General features: G+C 42.5%; 1 protein-coding gene across 17 annotated transcripts in view; it reads left to right on the forward strand.

Moving 5' to 3' along the window:
- The window catches only part of EPB41L3 (erythrocyte membrane protein band 4.1 like 3), a 265820-nt gene that overhangs the window by 240343 nt on the left and 1225 nt on the right, over nt 1-24252 (forward strand). For 13 of the 17 annotated variants that reach the window (XM_061596036.1, XM_061595962.1, XM_061595905.1 and 10 more), the window contains 10 exons: nt 133-168; nt 988-1179; nt 2118-2192; nt 4305-5021; nt 5491-5613; nt 6091-6471; nt 7433-7564; nt 8159-8257; nt 22425-22505; nt 22766-22882. In XM_061596036.1, the coding sequence (XP_061452020.1) occupies nt 133-168; nt 988-1179; nt 2118-2192; nt 4305-5021; nt 5491-5613; nt 6091-6471; nt 7433-7564; nt 8159-8257; nt 22425-22505; nt 22766-22876 (1947 nt within the window). In that variant the 3' untranslated portion in view covers nt 22877-22882. The remainder of the gene's footprint in view (nt 1-132; nt 169-987; nt 1180-2117; nt 2193-4304; nt 5022-5490; nt 5614-6090; nt 6472-7432; nt 7565-8158; nt 8258-22424; nt 22506-22765; nt 22883-24252) is intronic. The other 4 variants (XM_061596026.1, XM_061595997.1, XM_061596007.1 and 1 more) reach the window with 4 other exon arrangements.

Below are 24252 nucleotides of genomic sequence, written 5' to 3' on the forward strand. Positions count from 1 at the left end.
ACACAGGTTCTGTATGAGCAGATTACTCAGATGATGTATATGAAGCAGTTTAAAATGCTATAATAATTACTGTAGCCATGAAGTAATATTTATTGGTAAGATAATGTCTTCAAATCTTTTCTATGTTAACAGTCAGATCAAGAAGATGATGGTGACCTTAAAGCACAGGTAGGTAAAAGAATGGCCTATGTGACTAAACTGGTGGCGCTCTTCCTCTCAGCATGATTTTTACCACATTTGTCTAGAACAGCTTTTTGTATCCTTTGAGTATTGTGGCCCTTACTTCTCCCTTTCTCTTTCAGTTTTTTCAGAATAGTCTGATTAAGCGCATAAAGGGTGAAAATGTGTATGTCAAACATAGTAATCTTATGTTAGAGGTTGGTATTGGTATATACCAGTGCATGTACTGTACATGTGTTTTAAATATAATGGTTAAGCTGTGGATATGCACTCTGATGCATGAGATGTGCATTCTCACTTGCTAATAAATCAAATGAGTATCTCTCTTCTAAGATTAGGATTTGCTATTACACTGTTCTTTAAGACTGTGTGTTTGTATCCTGTATATGTAGATCAAGGGTATATAGATGTACCTCTTAACAGGTAGCTTCTAGAATGTGCATAGTATCTGACTATTCCTAAGAGCATTTGATGCTCACATGAATGAGGATCACTTTACACATTGCATTTTAAAATGTAATTTTTCAATGTACATGTAAAAATCTAATATAAAGTACGAATGCATGTTTAGTAGAAATATACCTGTCAGAAGGCTGGGATTGGCTGCAGAGATCCCTCACAATGTTGTTTGTAAAGTATCCTAAGAGTTTATGTGCAACTATCCATCAAAACACCACAGTTTCCTGAGAGTGTTGTGTTTGTGCTGTGAGACTTAATCCTGTCAAGGCTTATTTTGCTGACTAACATTCATGGCTTGATTTTTCATATGTTGCCAATTTAAATAAACTAGGTAAAAACATTTTTTAGGAACTAGATAAAAACCAAGAAGACCTGATGAAACACCAGACCAATATAAGTGAGCTGAAACGGACGTTCTTGGAAACCTCCACAGATACCTCAGGGACCAATGAATGGGAGAAGAGGCTTTCTACATCACCAGTCCGGCTTGCTGCAAGACATGAAGAAGCTCCTATGATTGAACCACTTGTGCCTGAAGAGGTGACTGCTTACCTTTTTGCCTTTGAGTTTCAATTTTCCAACAAACTTTTCATGAGTGTTTAATAGATCAACTAATATCAATGTTTTGATTTGTATATATTAAGTTAGATTATCAAAAATACTGATTAGTTTAGGGTACAACATTGCTAAGGATCTGAAACAAAGATTTTTTGGTAACTTGATGACAAAAAGATGGGAGAACTTAATCATTCTAGCAAGCAAGCCCAGGATCACAGATCAGCCAAACATGGTGGATTCCTGTACTCAAATTCATGACATACAAAATGTGATCATTATTGTTGCTGACCCGTTTCCCTCTTGAGCAGATGGGGGGGGGCACAGGGAGGGGATTTGAAACTGGAAGTCCCATTGTGCAAGAGGATTGTCATTGTGCATGTGGGTGGACATCATTTTGCAGAAGTATGAATGAAAAATGAAAATCCAGAGAGGCAGGTAGAATATATCTGAGGGGACCAGCCTTCCACATGCCTCCTCCTCTCCATGGTTGCAGCCCTGTAGAAGAGCCCTCAGGGATACTTGGTAGTGGATATAAATTAACACATGCCAGGGAATCAGTTTGCATCCATTTTTAACCCAGAATTTTAGGAAAATCTGCAGGCACTATGTAGAAACATATATTTTGATCCTGTTCAGAGTTAGGCATTTCTAAAACTACTGAAATCAACAGACTTAAGAAGTCTAATTCTGCGTAAGATGGAGCTGCTAAAGGCACCCTCTAATATGCTAACCTTGATGGACTTGCTCCTCCCCCCAATTGTTTATAAATCTTTTTTCTTCCTTATTTTATTTGTCATACAAAATAGTTCAGTAAGTTATATTCTCTTCATAGTTGTATATTAGAAAGTGACAATGTGAAGCATGTTTATTAAAACTCATCTGTTTATTTAAATGCTTCCCCACTCCCTCTTATTCATTAGACCAAAGAAGAAAGAGAAAAATTGGAAAAACATATGTTTTTGCAGAAGGAAAGCACTACATACCTTGATTCTCAGGTAAAAGGCAGTACACTTTCTTATTATTCAAAGAGGCTATGTTCTGTGGCACTGATTTGATAAGCACATTATAATCCTTTTGCTAAGCAATTAAAAAAAAGTAGCAGATAGAATTGTCAGTAGCAGGCAGCATGCTGGAAAGGCCAAATGAAAACAATGCAAAGGTCAAAGATCTATGAGATGTCTTTAAGACTGTTCCCTGCAGCTTAGAAGTGTGCAGCTTAAAAGCCCTTCGTTTGTCTCTGCACATGCTTGTATTTGTATGTGTAAATATGTCTCTGAAAATGCTGTGGGATATGCATTTGGTAGGGGAGTCATGGAGAATATTCTCCTGTTGTTCATGCATATTTTCTCGCAGATGTTCATTTTTATGGTTGCAGTCTTTCGCTGTGCAAGTATGGTGCCCCCAAGCAAAGATCCTCATATGGTTCAAGAAAGTCCCTTTTCTGCTCTTGTTCTTCCACATGGGCAAATATGTAGGCTTACAAGAAAGGTCTGTGGACACCTCTCATAACCCTACTCACCTCTCTCCCTAAACTTGGTCAAGTTATGCAAGCTCCAGAGAACAGATACCTTGACTAAATGGAGAGGTAAGGCTAGTTGGAAATACACACAAACATTTCCCAGGCTGCGTACTGCAGGGATCACCAGCCTTTTTCAACCAGAATTTTGAAAGAACACTGTGGGCACAAGTCCCAAAATGAGTTCCAATGGGGGTGTGGCATAACTCAAAATGATTGCTTTGGGGGGCATGGCATAACACCAACTTTATAGAGAGTACAGTCATTGTTCCTTCTCCCCTCCCTGCCAACAACGTCATGCTTACCATAGGCAATCAGCTATGCCCTGCGGGTCAAATTGTGGAGATACAGCTGTTAAAAGCACAAAAATCCTGTTTTCCCCAATGCCAACCCTAAACCAAAGCCTAATTTGCCATCCTGTACCCACTTACCTTGGACTAAGCGCCATTAAACACAAACGGACTTACTTCTGAGTAGATATATCTACCATTGTACTGTAAGTTAACACAGCAAGAGATATGTGATCTATTATTTATTTACTTATTATTTTATTTATTCGATTTGTTAGATGCTCATCTGGCTGGCTTCCCAGCCACTCTACCACAGCAAGAGACATAGCTATGTCTCTGTAAAGTTTTCACATTTTGCATTTGCCATTTGGGGACAGGATTCTTTAACATTTACCCATACTTACTGTGTAGTAGTATTCTAGGCACTATCTGATCTCAGGAAAATCCACCACAGGAAATATACATCCTGATTGCTATGAAAAAAGAAGGGCAAACAGACTATTAGAAAATAAGACAGAAGCAAGAAAAGGGAAAAACACCAGCTCTTTAGGACTCCAGAGAGTCATGCCAAGGAAAAGGGGGGGGAGAACACATTTATGAGAATCCCTCCTGTGCTCATGTGAGGAAGGATCATATGTTGGTATATACTCCTTAAAAAGTAACATGTAGAGCAACTCCCAGACTTTTCCACTACAACTAGAGGTTAAGTTGCAAGAGGGAGGCTTTGTTAACCACATCTCAGCAAACTTGGATTCAGTTCATCCCATTCAAACTCCACAATATATCTATCTCAATGAGAAAACAATTTGGCACTAACTCTGTAATACTTGCACCCCAGTCTTAAAATGGACTGCTGGAAGTAAGTGCAATTTATTTCATTGGCACATATTTCTAAGTATGCATGCTTGGGACTGAATCCTTGGGATTTAATGTACTGAATAGTTAATAGTAAGATATTGTAAAAACACTTCTGATAAGATTACACTCTGTGCAATATGCAATATTTTCAGTAGTCTGTATGTTTTAAGCAAATTCGTTTAGAAATAAAAATTACTCAGACAACATGATGTTCCATCCTCTATTACTTACTATGCAGCTAATTTCTACAAGTTGAAATGTTTAAGATGCCTGCAGGCTTTTGAAAACTACACAGAAAGATAGTACACAGAAAGATAGAATATAGATATGTATATGATCTCAAGATGGCTACTGTAATTTCTTAAAAGGTATTATATTTTAGTTTCCTGGTACAGAGGCAAACCATTAGTTATTCTAATTTAGCTTTTATATTTCAAATATAGGGCACTGAGGATTGGGTTATTGTAGACAAAGTACCCACTGAGGTAGTTGGTGGTGAATCGAAAACCATTGTGACATACAAAGTAATGACTGTGAGCAGTAAAACTGGTGACATCCCTGCTGAGCTTTTAAAATCCACTGACATACACAGCTTTGAGGACTTGGAAGGTGAATTGCAGTCAGAAGATGACAATAAGCAGAAAATGTACACCTTAGGAAAATCCTACGATACTGTTTCTGGAAAAATTGTAACCTTGACCACTAAAGTAAAAGAGGGTGAAAAAATTGTGCCATCATCACTTGAAGCATTTCAAAACATGGAAAGGGCAGTGCCAGAATCTGTGAAAATCATTCCAGTAGTAGCAGAACATGAAATTCTAGAACCAATTACTGATGAGAGAGCCAGAAAAGTATCTGATGCAAAAAGAGGGGTATCTGAATCTTTGACACCCATTAAAGAGGCAGACTCCGGGCTGCAGAGTCCTGAAGATGAAAATTTGAAGAAGACCTTAAAGATGGAACAGGATTTGCAGTTGCGTGATACACTGGGGAGCGTGCAGATTGCCAGAGCTGAGAAACTTCGTGACAGTGAAAGACTAAAAGGAGAGGCATTTGGTCGGAAAGATAAGAGTATATCTGAGTGGAAATATTCCAGAGAACCACCCTTGACCATTGCTACTGCTCACTATGTTACTGAATCATCAGCATCAAGAGTAGTGGTAACATGCAACTTTGCCACAGCTTAAAGATAAAAGCATGAATTCTTTAGGCAATACCCTCACTACCCTGCCTTTCAGTCCTTTTGCTGCTTGGCTTTATGTTGACAATAGCCAGCCTAGCTTATTATGATTTCCTCATGGTTTAAGTCAATTAACAGAGTTCAAAACAGGCATTTTTAGGCTTTCACTGTTGCTGAATAGTAGTATGCTGCTATGGTTTGTTTTGTAAAGGAAAAATATACTTCACAAGACCAGCAAACTCCTAATACTAACATCGTTGGGTTTGTTTTTTTTTAGATTACTGCTATAGTCATTACAGACTTGTGCTAATTTATTTTCCCATTACTTTCCTATCTGTATCCCTGCCACTTTTCCTCCTTTCCTTTGTCTATCTCAGTTTTTTTTCGATTAACAGTGTGTGTGTGTGTTTGTGTTTTGTGTGTGACTCTACGTTTCTCTGTCTATTTAGACAAAACAACTCTCCAGTGAAAAAACTGTGGATGGTTCAGATATCTTCACTTTAATAGAATCTGCAAGAAAACCAACTGAGTTTATAGGAGGGGTTTCATCTGCTACACATAGCTGGGTGCAGGTGGCCTTTTGATTCCATTTTTAGGTTTTTATTATTTTACCCAGATTGGACTGGGATTTTTTAAAAAACTTTTTTAAAAAATGTGGTTTTCCCTATTATTTTGCACATAGGTGTAGTGGTGTCACTTTATGTCCATTGGCATCCTCAAAATCAGCATGGAAAATATAAAAACATTGCTGGGTAGCTTCCCCTCCTAAGTTTAGATCACACATAAAACCCTCAGAAGAAAAATGGGGTGTTTTTGTTCGTTTCTAAGCTGCTTAATATACTGGAAGTGCACTGGGGACATAGTATTTTAAAGAAAGAGAAATTCCATAGCTTTCTGTTAACTTGTATCACTGTCCAATTTTTGAGAATGCAAGCAAACACCACGTATAATGAAAACATATGAGCAAACAAATTGGCCAAATTTAATATTCTTTAGAGTTGTAATTGTATACCACATTAGCTTTTGATACTAACTTCTTTTTCCTGCAGAGAACAGAAGCTAAAACGGATCAGGAGATAGATTCTAGTGAAAAGAAGCAAGAGGAGGAGCAGCAACAGGAAGCTGTGAAGGTTGTGAAGGAAACTCTAATGGTCGAGCAGAGACATGTGATGAGTATGCATGCAAGTGGGAATGCTGCTCAATTGGCTGGCATTCAGCTGGATGCTACAGCACAGGGAGTATCTCATGTGGCTTCTAGCATCAAAGGGAAGGAGGGCTCTGCTGTGACTGAGGGGGCTAAAGAGGAAAAGATGCAGGAGGCTGAAAAAGCTTTAGCCAAACAGGAAGAAACTGCTACTGTTTCTCACAATCAGGAGGAGAGTGCAGCAGCCTATGTTTTGGATGCACTGGAAAGAAAACCTCTTTTTGAGGTAATTAAAAAATTATAATTAGCCAATTCTGCATCAAAGCATAAATTTATGTACTATTTAAATGAAATCCACTAATTAAATGTTTAACACATGCTAGATTGTTACTGTGAGCAGTTTCTCATCTTAAAAAAAACCATGTGAGGTGGTTTCATAAGTGGACGGCTTCCATGTAGAAACGCTGAGTTTAGACCACATGTATATAGTAGCGTGCAATGAGTGCTGGGTGTTCATGAGGCAATATATACATGGTATACAAGCAGTTTTTCTGCATGATTGTGTTCTGTGAAGAAATCTCACATATGAAGCAATCCATGCTTCCTCCCTTGCATGGCAGCCTTGAGGCTTGTTGCAGGTTTGTTGTTTTGTTTGTTTGTTCTTGGGGCATCATGCAGTGCATAAAAATTATGTATAGTGCTGCGGATTCCTATCTATGTTGGCATTGCAATAGATCTTACCAGAGCATAAAGATGTGTTTTGTTCCATGGAAAGATCAGGATCTGTCACTTTATCTTATCTAGGCAATAGAAATACTAACTTGTCAAAGTTGAGAAGAATGATCTCTGCTTTATAGATTTCTCAGCTCATTAATAAGAATTCCCCATCTCTCAAATTGCCATGTGTATAAACATCGTCTTGATTGTATATGACTTATGTATATGAAAGAAAATAAGCTTAAGAGAGTCTGGGCTACCACAAAATAAAAATTAAGATGAGAAAATTCTAGAGCTGCCTGCTTTATAAAGATGGCTCTAAATAAATAAAGTCCTGGTTTAGATATACAGTAAATACTAACAGTAGTGCTTTAAAGTGCTTATGATATGCATCTGAGTATTTCTATATAATGGAGATCTTTTTTCTCATGCAGTGGCAGAGTATGTTCACTTTACATTTTACCTCTGCAGTTACTCCAAAACTGAACAACTTTGACATATCCCACAATTACCTTTTTTCATTGAAACAGTCACCAATTGTGAAAACTGAAACCGTCAGTTTTGGCAGTGTATCTTCAGGTGGGGAGAAGCTGGAAATTTCTATGAAGGAAGTGCCCGTCGTTCATACTGAAACCAAAACCATTACGTATGAGTCATCAGAGGTAAGAAATTGCATCAAAGACTTGGGACTTAATATAAAACGGGCAGATGCTAGTAGCAGCATACCAAAGCCAAGGCAGTGTGTTTATAAACTTAAATTGTATCTGGACTAAGAAGACTCCAATATAATATTGCCCTAAAAGCATTCTCCTGAGAATCCCATCTTTATTTAATATATATATATATATAATAAGGCCTCATTTTAGATAATACTGATGTTTCTATGCAAAAAAATTAAAGAATTAGGAAAACGCACAGGTTAAACATTGTTTTTCAATTTTCATTATGTCAGTTTCATATCAAGAGTTTTCAAAGGCTGACCCCAGGGTTTTTTCTTCAATTTAGATAATTTTGTTAAAATTAAAATAATGTAGAATACATGCAACATATCCTTAATTGTTGCTCACAGTAATTCTAGAATGAGTAGAAGATGAATATTATGGCAACTATATTAAAAATAATCATGAAGCCATTTGCTCCATGGTACTTTTTTGTTCTTCAGTTATGAACAAACTTCCCTCTATGTTTTGAGTACTAATATATTCCAACTATACACTAATACATTCAAATGATTAATAATATTTTCATCACTGTAGGTGGATCCCAGTGCTGACTCTGAACCAGGAGTTCTGATGAGTGCACAAACCATCACATCTGAAACTACCAGTACTACAACTACTACACATATCACTAAAGTAAGTTTCTCAGAAGTCTGGTTTCACAAACACAGGAATGACTTCCATAATGCCAGATCTGCTTGTGTCTATACACACCTACATGTAAACTGGTATGTTACATGCATATTCACAGAGCAGTTGATTTGGAGATCTGTATTGGAGATAGTTGTGCACCATAGATGTTGTTGCAATGACCTTGTAAAATGCTAATATTACCTGGCTTATTTTTAAGAGGATTTAGCAGTGACCAGTAATCACCAGTATTATCCCATTTGCTTAGGGGAACTAGCAATAACCAAATTATAATGTGTATTTACACAAAATGGCTGATAAAGAATAAGATGCCGTGGGACTTGAATTGCCAATGAAAAGATATAGAGGAGGCAATGGTTAGTTACTACCAGTTACACAGGCTACCCTCCCCAATTTGCCTGGACCATGTAATTAAGTAGTTGCCAATACAGCTACAGAGATAGGCAGAGGTGTGATGTGTGTGGAGTTGTGGGGCAGATGCTTACACCCAACAGCATTGAAAGGGAACTGAATAAACCTGGTAAAATTCACATGCAAATAGTTGGAGCTTGGGGTTCAGTTGAGTGAGACTTGTGAAATCTGAAGATACCGTACATCATTTTACATTTGGCTTTTAATTGATTTTATCAGTGTTTTTTATTTTTTAAGTCCCTTTGAGGCATTTATTTTTGTATAAAGTGACTAACAAATGTAGTAGTAATAATTATACAGCCTACTATAGCCAGCATGGACTTTTCACATTCCGCAATGTTAAATCGAAAATACCCCCATGCCATTCTGATGCTTCCCATAAGCTCATTTCAAAATAAAACCTTATGAAACTTACAGTCCTGAACTCAGAAACACTTGCTTAACAACCCTGTAAATTTTCATGGTGATACACAAAACAGTCAGAGAGAATCGAGAGTTCAAAGTCTAAAAAGAGGGGGGGAAACCCAGAGCCCTTTTGGACTTTTTTCTATCAGAGTTCTCATAATCTGTTGAAATTCATTAAAAATCAACCATGTTCACAGAGTACCTATACTCCTATTACTGACCTTGCCCCATACTCTGACCTGCAGTTTAAAAGTTGAAAAAATGCCTGGCTAATTTTTAATTAATTTAAGACATTTTGGCTGGCACCCTATGATAAGCCCGGGCATGCTCAGTAAGAACCAACTGTCAGAGTTCTAAAAGCCAGACTCACAGCTGCTTGGCTTGGCTTGGCTTGGCTAATCGGGGCCACACCCACACGAGACTTTGATTTTCCATAGAAGGACTGCCATCAAGCGGGTTATAGCTCCACCTATTGTCCGAAGGCAAGAATGTTTTTGAAGTCAAGACTAGGGGCGTCAGGCCCCTCCCACTCTCCAGTTCATTCTTGCCTTCGTACCGAACAAGTTTGATATATTCCTTAGCGTTTAGATAAGTTTTTTGTGTATTTGTCTGACAGGGTGTGGAGGTTTTGTTGTCGGTGTATTCCACGTTCTTTCCTTCCCTCTGTCTTGTATTAACATCGTTTTGTCTCGTTATTCCTGGGGAATTCCTTGGGGGGGCGTTCTCCCTTACCCGGACCATTTTTTCTCCCAGGTTTTTAGCCTAATGGCTCTTAGAGAGACCACGGCTGTGGTTCTTCCTTCATAAGGCGGCCGACGCAGCCTTTTTGAGGGAGCTTGCGGCTGCAGCTCCCTGCCTAGCCGAACGGCTATCCTGGGAGGCCGCGGCGGTGGCTCTCCCTTTCTTAGTCAGTATCTGCAGACGTTTTCCAGGAGCTTGCGGCTGCAGCTCCCTGCCTAGCCGAACGGCTATCCTGGGAGGCTGCGGCGGCGGCTCTCCCTTTCTTAGTCAGTATCCGCAGACGTTTTCCAGGAGCTTGCAGCTGCAGCTCCCTGCCTAGCCGCACGGCGATTCTGGGAGACCGCGGCTGCGGTTCTCCCTTCCTTAGCAGGCAGACGTAGGTTTACTACAGGAGCCTGCGGCTGCAGCTCTCTTCCTTGTGCCGCCTCTCTTTCTCCCTTTTTCAACTCGCCGCCTATTTTCACGGCTGCTCCAGAGCCTGCGGCTGCAGCTCCGGCTTTCTTCCTTTCAGTGTCCCGTTCTGGTTGGGCTGCCCCGCCTCCCCCGGCTCGTTCTGCGGCTTTTTAAAACTCCCGCTGCGACTGCCCTCGGAGCCTGCGGCTGCGGCTCCTTTTTTCCGTCACGCTCGTTGACTTTCTAAGCAGTGATCGCGCCTCTCAAGGCTTCAGAGTTTGTTTGATTTTTTGAGGCAGAAGTTAAGCTCACTGGTGCTCCCCTGTGACCGCCATTGCTTCTTTCTCGCCCCACGCTTTTCTGATTGGCCAATTTTCCCACTATTTTCGCGGGCGCCATTTTGTTCCTCCCCCTTTTCCCGCCCATTCTGTTGTGTCCTTTCCATAGCAAAGGATTCTATTCTACGCCTTTTCTGTCAGTTTTCTGCCTTTTCTGTCATGTATATGCTGCAGACTCTTCACCATAAACAACTGCCTGAAGCTGACTGTTGAAGCCTTTTCGTGTATCCAGCCTAGTTGCAGCTGTACATTCTGCCCCATCCGTGGTCGTGTGCAAAGCCTGTTTGGATCTGTGCATTTTGCCCCATCCATGGCCGTGTGCCAGGCTGTTTGAAATTATACATTTTAACTATACCCAGGCTGTCTGGACCTGTACATTCTGCCCCATCTGTGGCCAGGTACCAAGGCTGTTGATACTGTACATTCTGCCCCATCCGTGGCCGTGTACCAACGCCGTTGAAATTGTACAATCTGCCCCATCCGTGGCCGTGTACTAAGGCTGTTGATACTATACAAAACCTGTTTGAACTGTACATTCTGCCCCACTCGTGGCCGTGTACTAAGGCTGTTGATACTATACAAAACCTGTTTGAACTGTACATTCTGCCCCACTCGTGGCCGTGTACCAAGGCTGTTTGAACTGTACATTCTGCCCCACTCGTGGCCGTGTACTAAGGCTGTTGATACTATACAAAACCTGTTTGAACTGTACATTCTGCCCCACTCGTGGCCGTGTACTAAGGCTGTTGATACTATACAAAACCTGTTTGAACTGTACAGCCTGTTAATGCGGTACATTCTGCCCCATCCGTGGCCATGTACCTCGCCATCTGAGCCAGTGCATTCTGCCCCATCCGTGGCCGTGTACTGAACCCCCTATAAAATATATGATGGCGGAACAGCCAGCGACAACTCAGGCAACCAAGCTGCCGACCGCTTCCTCCGAGAAGGACTTTGCTGGGTTTCCTGACCAACCAGCAGCCAGCCACCCTCCTCCCATATTGCCATTTAGGGCTTATTCATCCTCACAGCCGGTTGAGATGTCCACAACGTCACCTCTCCAAGCGCACCCATCTACTTCATTGGGGCCACAGCTGTCTTATGAGTTCATATCACAACTACAAGATATGCTGTCGTTTTTTACTCAAACTCAGTCACCATCACAAGTCCCCGCCATTACTCAGCGCAGTGCGAACCGCTACATACGCAATGAGGCAGATCCACCAGGCTCTCCAAATCCTTTTGACATTGCCAGGGGCAGATTTGTTGATGACGGCTCTTGTGGGGAAGGCTCACCATTTGCCGGGCAAGCTGAAGCAGATGAATGGAGTGATCATTCGGACCATGAGGAGGATACATCTTTTCGACTGTTTGATGCCTCAGATTACCAGCCTGTGGCTTGCAGAGTATTGAACATCCTTGGTCTCCAGTCTACACAACCCACAGCTGCCACTCCCGCTATCAAAGCAGCCAGGGTCTTGAAATCTCCTACACCAGCAGAGCACTACCTTCCTGTGCCAGGCCCTATTGCTAAACTGGCCAAGGACGAATGGTATCATCCATTACAAACACGCCGCTTTAACGCTCTTGCGGACAGACTTTATTCTTTGGTGCCTGATTTTACAAGCAGACTGGCCGTCCCTGGCATAGACGAGCCGATCTCCCATCTAGTTTCTAGATCCCTTTTGCCGAGGGAAGGAAATTCACATTTAAAGGACGCCACTGAGCAAAGGCTGGACTTTGCCTTACGCAAGAATCATGAGGCCACCGCTTTCTCCATGCGAGCCTCTGCATCAGCTTCCATATTTTCCAGGGCAGCGATGATGTGGTTGAATGGCCTCTTAGATGATCCTAATCCCGATCCTGTATCTCTAAGGAGGTCGCTGGTGAAATTGCACAAGTCAGCAGCCTTTGTGGCTGATGCCACCTTGGATGCAAATCAGCTGGGAGCACGAGCTATGGCAGCTCAGGTAGTCGCTCAACGAACTCCCTGGCTTCGTCACTGGCAAGCGGACTCCACAGCCAGAGTTAATTCATCAAAGACGCCTTATTCCTGCTCGTTACTGTTCGGCGAGGAAGCCCTAACGGCTGTGCTCGTCGACCTCTAGGATGCTCGAAAGCCTGTCTTGGCCACTGTCAGGAACGTCGATTGCAGGCCTTTCTGACATTTCACCCCATACCGCACGACCCAGCCCTTTCGAGGACGAGGCCGCGAATTTTGAAATTATGATTTCCGTCCTTTCAGGGGAGCCTGGCACAGACGTTTCCCGGGCAAAGGTCAGTACCAAGGGCGCAGAGGTACCTCAACGTCCTCATATAGGGGAGGGTCTCGCCAGCACAAACAGTACTGATGCGATACCGGTTGGGGGTAGACTGCTTCTGTTTGGAGACCATTGGCTGCATCTGACTCAGGTATCCTGGATCAGAGAGCTTTTTTGTTATGGCTATGCAATAGAGTTTTGGGCAATACCTCCCGACAAGTTTCATCCCTCCCCTTGTCTCAGGGCACCAGCCATGCACTGCATCATGCAGACAGCCATACATCACCTCTTGGATACAGCAGCGATAGAGCCAGTCCCTCCAACAGAGAGGTCAGATGGGGTGTACTCCCTCCTTTTTGCTGTGCCCAAACAAGATCTTTGTATTTTATTATGTATTGTATTATTATGTATTGTTGAATTTAATGTTGTACGTCGCCTAGAGTGATTTCGGCCAGATAGGCGACACAAAAATTAAATTTATTATTATTATTATTATCTGTCATGGAGGGCGGTATTGGACCTCAAGTTCATTAACCGTTTCGTAAAGTACCGCAGGTTCAAAATGGAATCCCTCCACTCCATTACAGAAAGCCTTCAAGAAGGAGACTTCCTGGCTTCTCCATGAAGCGTATCTCCATGTGCCTATTTGCATAGCCCACAGAAAATTCCTTCGGTTTGCTTTTGGCCCCCAGCATTTTCAATATCGAGCAATGCCGTTCGGGCTCTCGTCTGCCCCAAGAGTCTTTACCAAGGTGCTACTCATACTAGTGGCTTACCTCCGGCTTCAAGGGGTCCATATCTACCCCTATTTGGACGATCTTTTAATACGGGCAAGTTCCAAGGAGCTGCTTTATTGCCATCTAACGCTCACGCTCCATGTCTTGCAGACCTACGGTTGGCTAGTCAACTTCGACAAAAGCCATCTCCAACCAACCCAGTGCCTACAACATCTAGAGGTGATGTTGGACACCCTGTAGACGACAATGTTCCTGTCCCCAGACCGCTTATCTGCTATCACAGACATCGCACGGTCTCTGATGCACCACGCAACCGCAGACGTCATGCTTCTAGCTAGGGCTCTCGGAATGTTGGTGTCCACCATCCATGGGCTCGAGCTCACACGCGTCCACTCCAGTGGGCTGTGTTGCCTTTTCAGCAGGGCATTGCCAGGTCAAACCATCGAGCAATTACCCTGAGCCCCGTACTGCGTCATTCCTTCCGCTGGTGGACGAGGGTCCAACATCTCACCCAGGGCTCTCCGTTCAAAGAACCCAGCAGGACTGTTATCACCACAGATGCCAGTCTCCTCGGCTGGGGAGCCCACTGCAACTCCCAGTTCATTCAGGGGGTCTGGACCACAGCAGAGCAGACTCAGAGTATCAGTTGGTTAGAACTGAAGGCTGTCCACTTAGCTCTGCTCCATTTTCAGTCTCTGTTCCACTTGGACCATGTTCTCATTTGAATGGACAACACGTGTGCCAAATCTCTTTTAAACAGACAACGGGAGATCAGGTCACGTCCTCTGCAGGACCTAGCTTCCCTCATATTCGACTGGGCAGAGCAACATCTGCAATCCTTGAAAGCAGAACATCTCAGGGGAATTTGGAATGTGACAGCAGACTGGCTCAGCAGACAACAGGTCTTTCTGGGAGAATGGAAACTCCATCCGACCGTTTTCCATCCTCTCCAGTGTCGGTTCGGCGCCTTCTTAGTCAACCTATTTGCCTACAGTCGCAATTGCCAACTACCCAGGTACTTCGCTCAATACCTGGACACGACAGCGGAAGCGGTGGATGCCCTGTCGCTACCGTGGCCGGATGGCCTATTGTACGCCTTCCCTCCAATACCACTGTTAGCCAGAACCTTGAGGAAGGCGCGATGCGAGAGGGCCAAACTGGTTCTGACAGCTCCATATTGGCCCCGTCGACCGTGGTTCTTGGATCTCCTTTCCATGTCAGTGATGGAGCCTTGGACACTCCCAGTCACGTCAGACCTCTTATCTCAGGGCCCAATATTGCATCAGGATCCCAATTGGCTCAAGCTAACAGCGTGGCTTTTGAACAGGGACATTTAAGGGCTACCGGCCTGTCTGATACTGTTATTGACAATATTTTGGCCTCGAGACGACCATCCACCACCCGTATATATCAACATACTTGGGTGGCATTCTCCAGGTGGTGTCACTCCCAGCACTTCGATCCTTCCAAAGCCACAATACAACAGATACTGTTGTCATTCAAGGTCCTGTTCCTGATCGCGATCACCTCCGCGAGACGAGTTTCGGAACTGGGCGCGCTGTCTTCTGCCCGCTATCTCTGTGTTTTTCACAAGGATTCTGTTGTGCTGAAAACTGATCCTGCCTTCCATCTCAAGGTCAATTCAGTTTTCCATTGCAATCAGGACATTGTGCTTCCTTCATTTTGCCTGAATCCTACCCATCCTCTAGAGAAGGCTTGGCATTCATTGGATGTTCGGAGGGCTCTCAAGACTTACCTGAACAGGACCCAGGATATACGACAGACTGAGTCTTTGTTTGTATCCTTTCATCCACGTTCTATGGGGCATAAAGTAGCTAATTCCACCTTATCCCGCTGGTTGCGTGCATGTATTACCTTAGCCTATGAGTCCCTTAAGCTGCCACTTCCAGCTAGTATAACAGCTCATTCCACTAAGTCAGCGGCCACTACGGCTGCTTTTGCTACTAACGCTCCTGTTGCTGATATTTGTAGAGCTGCTGTTTGGTCTACCCCACATTTGTTTATAAGGCATTACAAAATAGATCGTTATGCCTCTGCCGATCCCTCTTTTGTCAGACGAGTGTTGCAACAGGTTCTTAATGATGACTAGCATGTGGGTGGTCCCTCCCTGTTATGGGCTGCTTTGGTACATCCTGCTTGATGGCAGTCCTTCTATGGAAAATGGACCATTGGTCTCACCTGAAGGGTGATTTTCATAGAAGGACTGCCATCACGACCCTCCCAGTTGGAGGATATTTAGATATTTTTCTGGGGTTTTTATATATTCCTGTTACGCTATTATATGTTGATTTCCTAGTGAAGTCAAGACTGCTATTAATGTTATCTCACTATGTTAGAGTCATATTATTATGAATATTGCTATTATGTTATGTTCTTGCTGGTAGGCCTGTTGGCCTTTTCTCCTACATCTTTAGATATCTCTTTGGACTCGCTGCGAATGAACTGGAGAGTGGGAGGGGCCTGACACCCCTAGTCTTGACTTCAAAAACATTCTTGCCTTCGGACGATAGGTGGAGCTATAACCCGCTTGATGGCAGTCCTTCTATGAAAATCACCCTTCAGGTGAGACCAATGGTCCATTTCACTTTAGACAGTCATGGCTTCCCTCAGAGAATCCTGGGAAGTGTAGTTTGTGAACTGTGCTGAGAGGAGACTCCAATTCCCCTTAGACAGCTCCAGTGGCCAGAGTGGTTTAACAGTCAGACGCTCTGATTGAAGGTCTGTGAGAGGAACAGGGCGTCTCCTAGCAACTCTCAGCACCCTTCACTAACTACACTTCCCAGGATTCTTTGAGAGAAGCCATGACTGTCCAAAGTGAAATAAAGGTCTGGTGTGGATGTGGCCAGGGACAGCTGTGGTTTAAATTTTGGTGGGAGGCTACATGTGCCTGCTGTAGAATAAAAAGGTGGGGGAAACCCTGAAAAGCAATTATACTGTTCACAATGTTTTTCTTCTGAAAAGGAAAAGGGCTTCCCCTCTGCCCAGTGCCAACCCACCCAATCCCCTACCCTCCCCCTCCTCCTACTCTCCATGCCCCTCCCCCAGGTCAGTGTTGGAGTACGACCTGGGAGACCAGGGTTCGAATCCCCACACAGCCATGAAGTTCACTGGGTGACCTTGGGCCAGTCAGCCTCAGAGGAAGGCAATGGTAAACCACCTCTGAATACCACTTACTATGGCCCTGTTCACACCTTAGTCAATGAGTGTACAGTCCGTGTACCCAGGTACACAAGTAGTTGGGCTACAGAAGACTGGTATGAGGAGGTCCTTCAGCTATCCTAGTCCTCATTCATTTATTCTGAAGCAGTTTAATGTAATCACTGAGCAAAAGGTCTGGATTATTTAGTTACTAATCCTGGAATCAGAAAAGCTCAAAAACGTTTGCTGCTGTCAACAGAAAACCGAATTTTAGCAAATGGTAAGGAAGCCATTATGCACTGCCACAGGAATAATACTTTTTCAAAATTGTGACAAGCGTTATCTGTGCTTCTTGCAAACCGTACGAAAGGACATACACACATTTTGCCTCTGTAGAGCAGAAAGTGAAAAAGCTGGGTATTGGTGGTTATTGGAAATAATGTTTGGCAACTAAGCCCAATCAAATTTTGTGGACTCCTGAAGGCAAATGTCAAGATTCAGCAGAGCACCTCAAGTAGTAAACCTATTTCAGACAGAAGAAGCAGCCAGTTGTCAAATAACTTGTAAATAATGGTTGCAAAATTAAACAATGAGTTTGTTACATTATTAACTAATAATCCCTATAACATGACAAAGAAGCAAAATTTCTAGATATTCTAAATGACTATTCCCTAGACCAGTTGGTCATGGAACCGACCAGAGGAACGGCAACCCTGGACTTAATCCTCAGTGGGGACCGGGACCTGGTGCGAGATGTAAGTGTTGTGGAACCGATTGGGAGCAGTGACCATAGTGCTATTAAATTAAACATACATGTAAAGGGCCAATTGCCAAGAAAATCCAACACGGTCACATTTGACTTCAAAAGAGGAAACTTCACAAAAATGAGGGGATTGGTAAAAAGAAAGCTGAAAAACAAAGTCCAGAGGGTCACATCACTCGAAAATGCTTGGAAGTTGTTTAAAAACACTCTATTAGAAGCTCAACTGGAGTGCATACCGCAGATCAGAAAAGGTACCGCCAGGGCCAGGAAGATGCCAGCATGGTTAACGAGCAAAGTCAAGGAAGCTCTTAGAGGCAAAAAATCTTCCTTCAGAAAATGGAAGTCTTGTCCGAATGAAGAAAATAAAAAAGAACACAAACTCTGGCAAAAGAAATGCAAGAAGACAATAAGGGATGCTAAAAAAGAATTTGAGGAGCACATTGCTAAGAACATAAAAACCAACAACAACAAAATCTATAAATACATTCAAAGCAGGAGACCATCTAGGGAGGTGATTGGACCCTTAGATGATAAGGGAGTCAAAGGTGTCCTAAAGAACAATAAGGAGATTGCAGAGAAGCTAAATGAATTCTTTGCATCTGTCTTCACAGTGGAAGATATAGGGCAGATCCCTGAACCTGAACTAACATTTACAGGAAGGGATTCTGAGGAACTGAGACAAATAGTGGTAACAAGAGAGGAAGTTCTAGGCTTAATGGACAATATAAAAACTGACAAATCACCAGGCCCGGATGGCATCCACCCAAGAGTTCTCTGAACTCAAATGTGAAATTGCTGATCTGCTAACTAAAATATGTAACTTGTCCCTCAGGTCCTCCTCTGTGCCTGAGGACTGGAAAGTGGCAAATGTAACGCCAATATTCAAAAAGGGATCCAGAGGGGATCCCGGAAATTACAGGCCAGTTAGCCTAACTTCTGTCCCTGGAAAACTGGTAGAAAGTATTATTAAAGCTAGATTAACTAAGCACATAGAAGAACAAGCCTTGCTGAAGCAGAGCCAGCATGGCTTCTGCAAGGGAAAGTCCTGTCTCAGTAACTTATTAGAATTCTTTGAGAGTGTCAACAAGCATATGATCCAGTGGACATAGTGTACTTAGACTTTCAAAAAGCGTTTGACAAGGTACCTCATCAAAGACTTCTGAGGAAGCTTAGCAGTCATGGAATAAGAGGAGAGGTCCTCTTGTGGATAAGAAATTGGTTAAGAAGCAGCAAGCAGAGAGTAGGAATAAACGGACAGTTCTCCCAATGGAGGGCTGTAGAAAGTAGAGTCCCTCAAGGATTGGTATTGGGACCTGTACTTTTCAACTTGTTCATTAATGACCTAGAATTAGGAGTGAGCAGTGAAGTGGCCAAGTTTGCTGACGACACTAAATTGTTCAGGGTTGTTAAAACAAAAAGGGATTGTGCAGAGCTCCAAAAAGACCTCTCCAAACTGAGTGAATGGGCGGAAAAATGGCAAATGCAATTCAATATAAACAAGTGTAAAATTATGCATATTGGAGCAAAAAATCTTCATTTCACATATACGCTCATGGGGTCTGAACTGGCGGTGACCGACCAGGAGAGAGACCTCGGGGTTGTAGTGGACAGCATGATGAAAATGTCGACCCAATGTGTGGCAGCTGTGAAAAAGGCAAATTCCATGCTAGGGATAATTAGGAAAGGTATTGAAAATAAAGCAGCCGATATCATAATGCCGTTGTATAAATCTGTGGTGCGGCCGCATTTGGAATACTGTGTACAGTTCTGGTCGCCTCATCTCAAAAAGGATATTATAGAGTTGGAAAAGGTTCAGAGGAGGGCAACCACAATGATCAGGGGGATGGAGCGACTCCCTTACGAGGAAAGGGGACTTTTTAGTTTAGAGAAAAGGTGGGTCAGAGGAGACATGATAGAAGTGTATAAAATTATGCATGGCATTGAGAAAGTGGATAGAGAAAAGTTCTTCTCCCTCTCTCATAATACTAGAACTCGTGGACATTCAAAGAAGCTGAATGTTGGAAGATTCAGGACAGACAAAAGGAAGTACTTCTTTACTCAGCGCATAGTTAAACTATGGAATTTGCTCCCACAAGATGCAGTAATGGCCACCAGCTTGGATGGCTTTAAAAGAAGATTAGACAAATTCATGGAGGACAGGGCTATCAATGGCTACTAGCCATGATGGCTGTGCTCTGCCACCCTAGTCAGAGGCAGCATGCTTCTGAAAACCAGTTGCTGGAAGCCTCAGGAGGGGAGAGTGTTCTTGCACTTGGGTCCTGCTTGCGGGCTTCCCCCAGGCACCTGTTTGGCCACTGTGAGAACAGGATGCTGGACTAGATGGGCCACTGGCCTGATCCAGCAGGCTCTTCTTGTGTTCTTATGTTAATCATAACTAATATTAAATCTTGAAGCAATAAACCACTGAAAAGTCCCTTTCTATATCCTGTGTTTTGCTCACACTCTTATCGTACACACCAGGGTTGGAAAACCTCCGTCCACACAGGCCTGCCAGACCTATAAGGAAAGTCTTTCAAAGGAACAACTGGGAGCTTTAACTGGTCATTCCTTTGCTGGAACAAGGCACAAACTCAACCATCCATTAGCTGATGGTCAGTGGAGTGTGGTTAGACTCAAAGGCCTTACAGGCCTCTTCCAACTCTGCTGTTCTATGATTCTGTGATTCTGTGCGTGCCTTGCTTAAGGAAGGAGAAACAGTTTCCATTAAGTGGAAACCACATCTCCTTCCCAGTGCTGTTCTTTGAAGTTGCCCCAGGGATGTAGTCATCTAGGGTCTTTTGGGGGGTCTTAGTCCCCTTAAGTTTTTGGGAGCAGGGTCCGTATGTCTCCAGCATCTACTCAGTATGAACAGAAAGTGTTAGCCACTGCAAAGAGTCTTTTTTAACATGCTTCCTTGTCCTTTCCTGCTGATTGGAGCCAGTGAGAGTGAAAGGAGGTGTCAGCTACTGAGAAGACTCTCTTCAGTAGCTAATACTTTCCCCTTTCATGCTTATTGGCTCGTAGGGGCATTTCCTGTTGTGGGAAAAGTCATTAACAAGGATCTCATTCTCAACCCACAGAAAAAAAGGGGGGCATGGCTATGACTATCAGGAAGGGACTCTGTACTTTTGAATTTGCCACTATACTCCTCAGCTGTCCTGCACAGCTCCTTTCTATCTCTGACATCGGGGAAGTAAAGGAGAAGCATGGGGAGGCTTGCAAAACCCTTTATGAGCCTCCCTGTGCTTCCCCTTTCCACCTCCAACATCGGGGATGGAAAGCAGAAGTGCAGGGAGACTCACAAAGGTGGACAGCACAACCCACATATCAATCATGTGACATCATGATGTCATGTGGTTTACAGGCAGGTTGCCTTACCCACCTGTCAAGGTTGACCAAGTGGGGTGTGAGCAAAAAAACCTCTGCTTTACACTAAAAACAAACTCGTGCTCTCAGGCTTGATCTTTATGTAGCAGAACCACTCATACACAGAAAGGGCAGTATCAGCAGACTCGGGAACTCAAGCTTTGCAGGAATACCAGAAGACAATAGAAAAAGATTAAGGCCAAAAACCGCCTAAGTGAGGACTAAGCCTGGTCAGTGGCCACAAGATTCAGACTGGGGAGGAGAGGAAAACTGGATGGGGAAATAGAATGGAGTGCCCTAAAGATGCATGGCTAGCTGGCTGGCACCCTGAACAGTAGCACTTCGTGCTGCAACATCTTGTTGCAGACCCCACTTGTTCTGACTGATTCCTCTTAGCTACTTTGGAATGCTTCTGCCCATCACTTGCAACTGCTCACCAACATTCCAAAAAAGCTAGCTTATTTTGCAAACAATTTCTGATTTCTCCTAAAGGATACAAAAAATATTTTTCTGGATAACTGGGAAGAAGACTAAGTGTAGAACGATAATATCCTGCCTATTCTTAGGATTCTACAGAATATACATATATTCCTATCCCCAACTTGTATCAATGTAAAGAGTGAAGACACACATGAGAAACCTGAGATCCTTTCTTTGGTTTCTATGTATTTTAACTTATGAACAAGCCTCTATATTTAAATAGTGCAAAAACAGAATGTGCACTCTCTAATGCTCTGGGCCTTTTGGAAGGTTGGGAGAAACTGCTTGCAAGTGAGAACAAAGACAGATAGGAAAGTCATTTAAAGTGAAATTCAGGTAGAATTAGTTGAGAAAGTGAAGGAATTATGTGAGGTTTCAGGGATATGTGGGGTGCTATGTGACTCTTCCTGCTTTATTTTGTATGCAGATCTTCTATACTAGTAGCCTCCTACCTGTCATTGCTCAAGAATTTTAAGAAAACAAAAAATGTGTGCAATTTTGAAAGCTTCAGTCTGCCATCTTGATTCAAAATGGTGTCCACGTGTATCTAAACAAAAACTTGCTCCTTGATCTCAGGAACCATTATGCAAAATTTGGTTACGATATCTTAAGATGTGTCCAAATACATAGCGAACAAATGACTTTCCAAACTATATAGTACAGGGGTTCACAAACTGTGGCCCACAAGCTTCATTCAGGTAGTACATGGTGTATCTGGATTTGTGGTTGAAGATGGGAGATGGTATTTCACTGAATATTCATATTGATTTTGTTGTACTTTATTGTTTCTTTTATTTGTTATATTGTATTTTATTGTATTACAATTGGAATTCTATGGAATTACAATTGCTACAACAAGCAGAAAAATCATTAAGTGGTCCACCAAGATCCTCAGCAATTTTCAAGTGTTCAGCAGGGTGGAAAGTTTGGGAATCACTGATATAGCAGATAGATTCTACAGAAATATGTTTTACAGTTGATGTCAACTATTTTGAAATGTACATTTGACATAAATTTCAGCAAAGTTCAAGAAAGGAATTGTCCCTTTTGAAGAAAAAAAAGCACATCTTGAGGCTCACATTTGTTCTTTCCCTTTAGACAGTAAAAGGAGGCATATCAGAAACAAGAATTGAAAAGCGAATAGTCATCACAGGAGATGCAGACATTGACCATGATCAGGTATGATGCATAAGCTACTAAAGCTGTCTCTAAGCACATCCACTGTTTTTAACTGTAAATCTAGAAAGCAGTGTTAGTACAGGCATGCCTTTAAATTAAACTGGATTAGTACTTAGATCAAAGATGAAATTCCTATTTTGAATCACTTTTCCTCATTTGCAAATTGTGTAATTTGTCATGAATCTCTCTTCACCTTGCTACTGATCATGCATGTTCCACCTCCTTCTTGTTTTTGCCCTTCTGTGGTTTCCTTGGGCTAGGCGCTGGCTCAGGCAATTAAAGAGGCCAAAGAGCAGCACCCTGACATGTCAGTGACCAAAGTAGTGGTACATAAAGAGACAGAAATCACACCTGAAGATGGTGAGGATTGACCACAGGTAAGATGATGAGATTTTTCCCAGGCACTCGTGGGCTGGCATGTGTCAAATATCATTTCTTCTTTCATAGTTCATCTTTAACCCTTTCTATTTATTCTCTGTGGCATTTGTGAAAACACCTATTCTGAAATTTATGGGGCAGAGCTTTTTCCCCCTTCCCCTTAATGCCAGTTAGAGAAATGGAAGAAACCCATTTGCTTATGTCTGCTTGCTAGTTGCTGTGCATTTTCCACAATCCAGTATGTTGCTCTGTAATTTCCAAACCCGGTTTGTGCAGGAAGGGAACCATTTTGCTTCTTTGTAAAATAATCTGTCGGGAAAAGCCAGCAAAATGTCATGGCTGTAGCTTATGATATATTGAGCAGAAATATTATTTTTCAGTTTTTAGTGTAAAGTTGGTCAGATACGGTTGACATTTGTTTTAAAGTGTATATTTTTCACATTTTTGCTGAATAATAAGTGCTGGTATGGATGTCTTTGTCTCCTTGTCTTTACATGGCTGTTTGTCCCTAATCATTGTATGGTTTCTTGAAGGGAGACATTAATATAGTTTTTCTAATGTGCTGCAATTCAATAAAGGCATGCTGCAAATTCTGGCTAAATAGGCATATGGATAATTCAGTTACTGAATGCATGTGCTAGAATATGTTATGCATACTAACATGCTATGCAAGAGCTCTTAATACTACCATCTGTAGGTGGCTTTGAATGTTGTGTGCAAAACGAAAAAGATAATTTTCTGCTTTTTTTAAAATGACAGCATAATTTTAAAGAAATGTGAATCCCCAAATATTGATATAAACTATGTTTTCATATGGAACATTAGGACTCAACAGTGGATGATGTAGCCTTTCGATAGATTTACAGACTGCTGGCAATAAGGGTGGTAAGGATAGAGAAGGGACAAAGATGGCCTGAGGTGAAAGGCAGGGCCAGTATATCAGTACGGGAGAAAGAAAACATATCCTTGGTTGGGCCCATTAGCAAAACAATTGGGAACTATAGGTACAAATAATTTTCTATACTGAAGATACACCAGCTGTTCCCATTGTTTGGCTAAAGACATTAAGAACATAAGGTACTGAATCTGGCCATTGGTTCACCTGGCCTAGTACTGCCTACTCTCGTTGGCAGCGACTCTCTTCAGGCAGGTCTTTCCAGCACAACTGCTTGAGTTCCTGCAACAGGAGATGCCATGGATTAAATCTGAGACCTTACTGCTGTGCTATTGCTCCTCCTGTATGTTTAAATACCTTAGAAACTATTGATTACTCCTGTTAAATGAGATTCAAAATTTATTTGTATGTCTGTTTGATCTACAACTCACATTATCCAAGGGCTTTCATTTGTCTACTGCATTAATCATATAT

The sequence above is a fragment of the Rhineura floridana genome, chromosome 1 (assembly GCF_030035675.1).
Source record: "Rhineura floridana isolate rRhiFlo1 chromosome 1, rRhiFlo1.hap2, whole genome shotgun sequence".
NCBI classification, from domain to species: domain Eukaryota; kingdom Metazoa; phylum Chordata; class Lepidosauria; order Squamata; family Rhineuridae; genus Rhineura; species Rhineura floridana.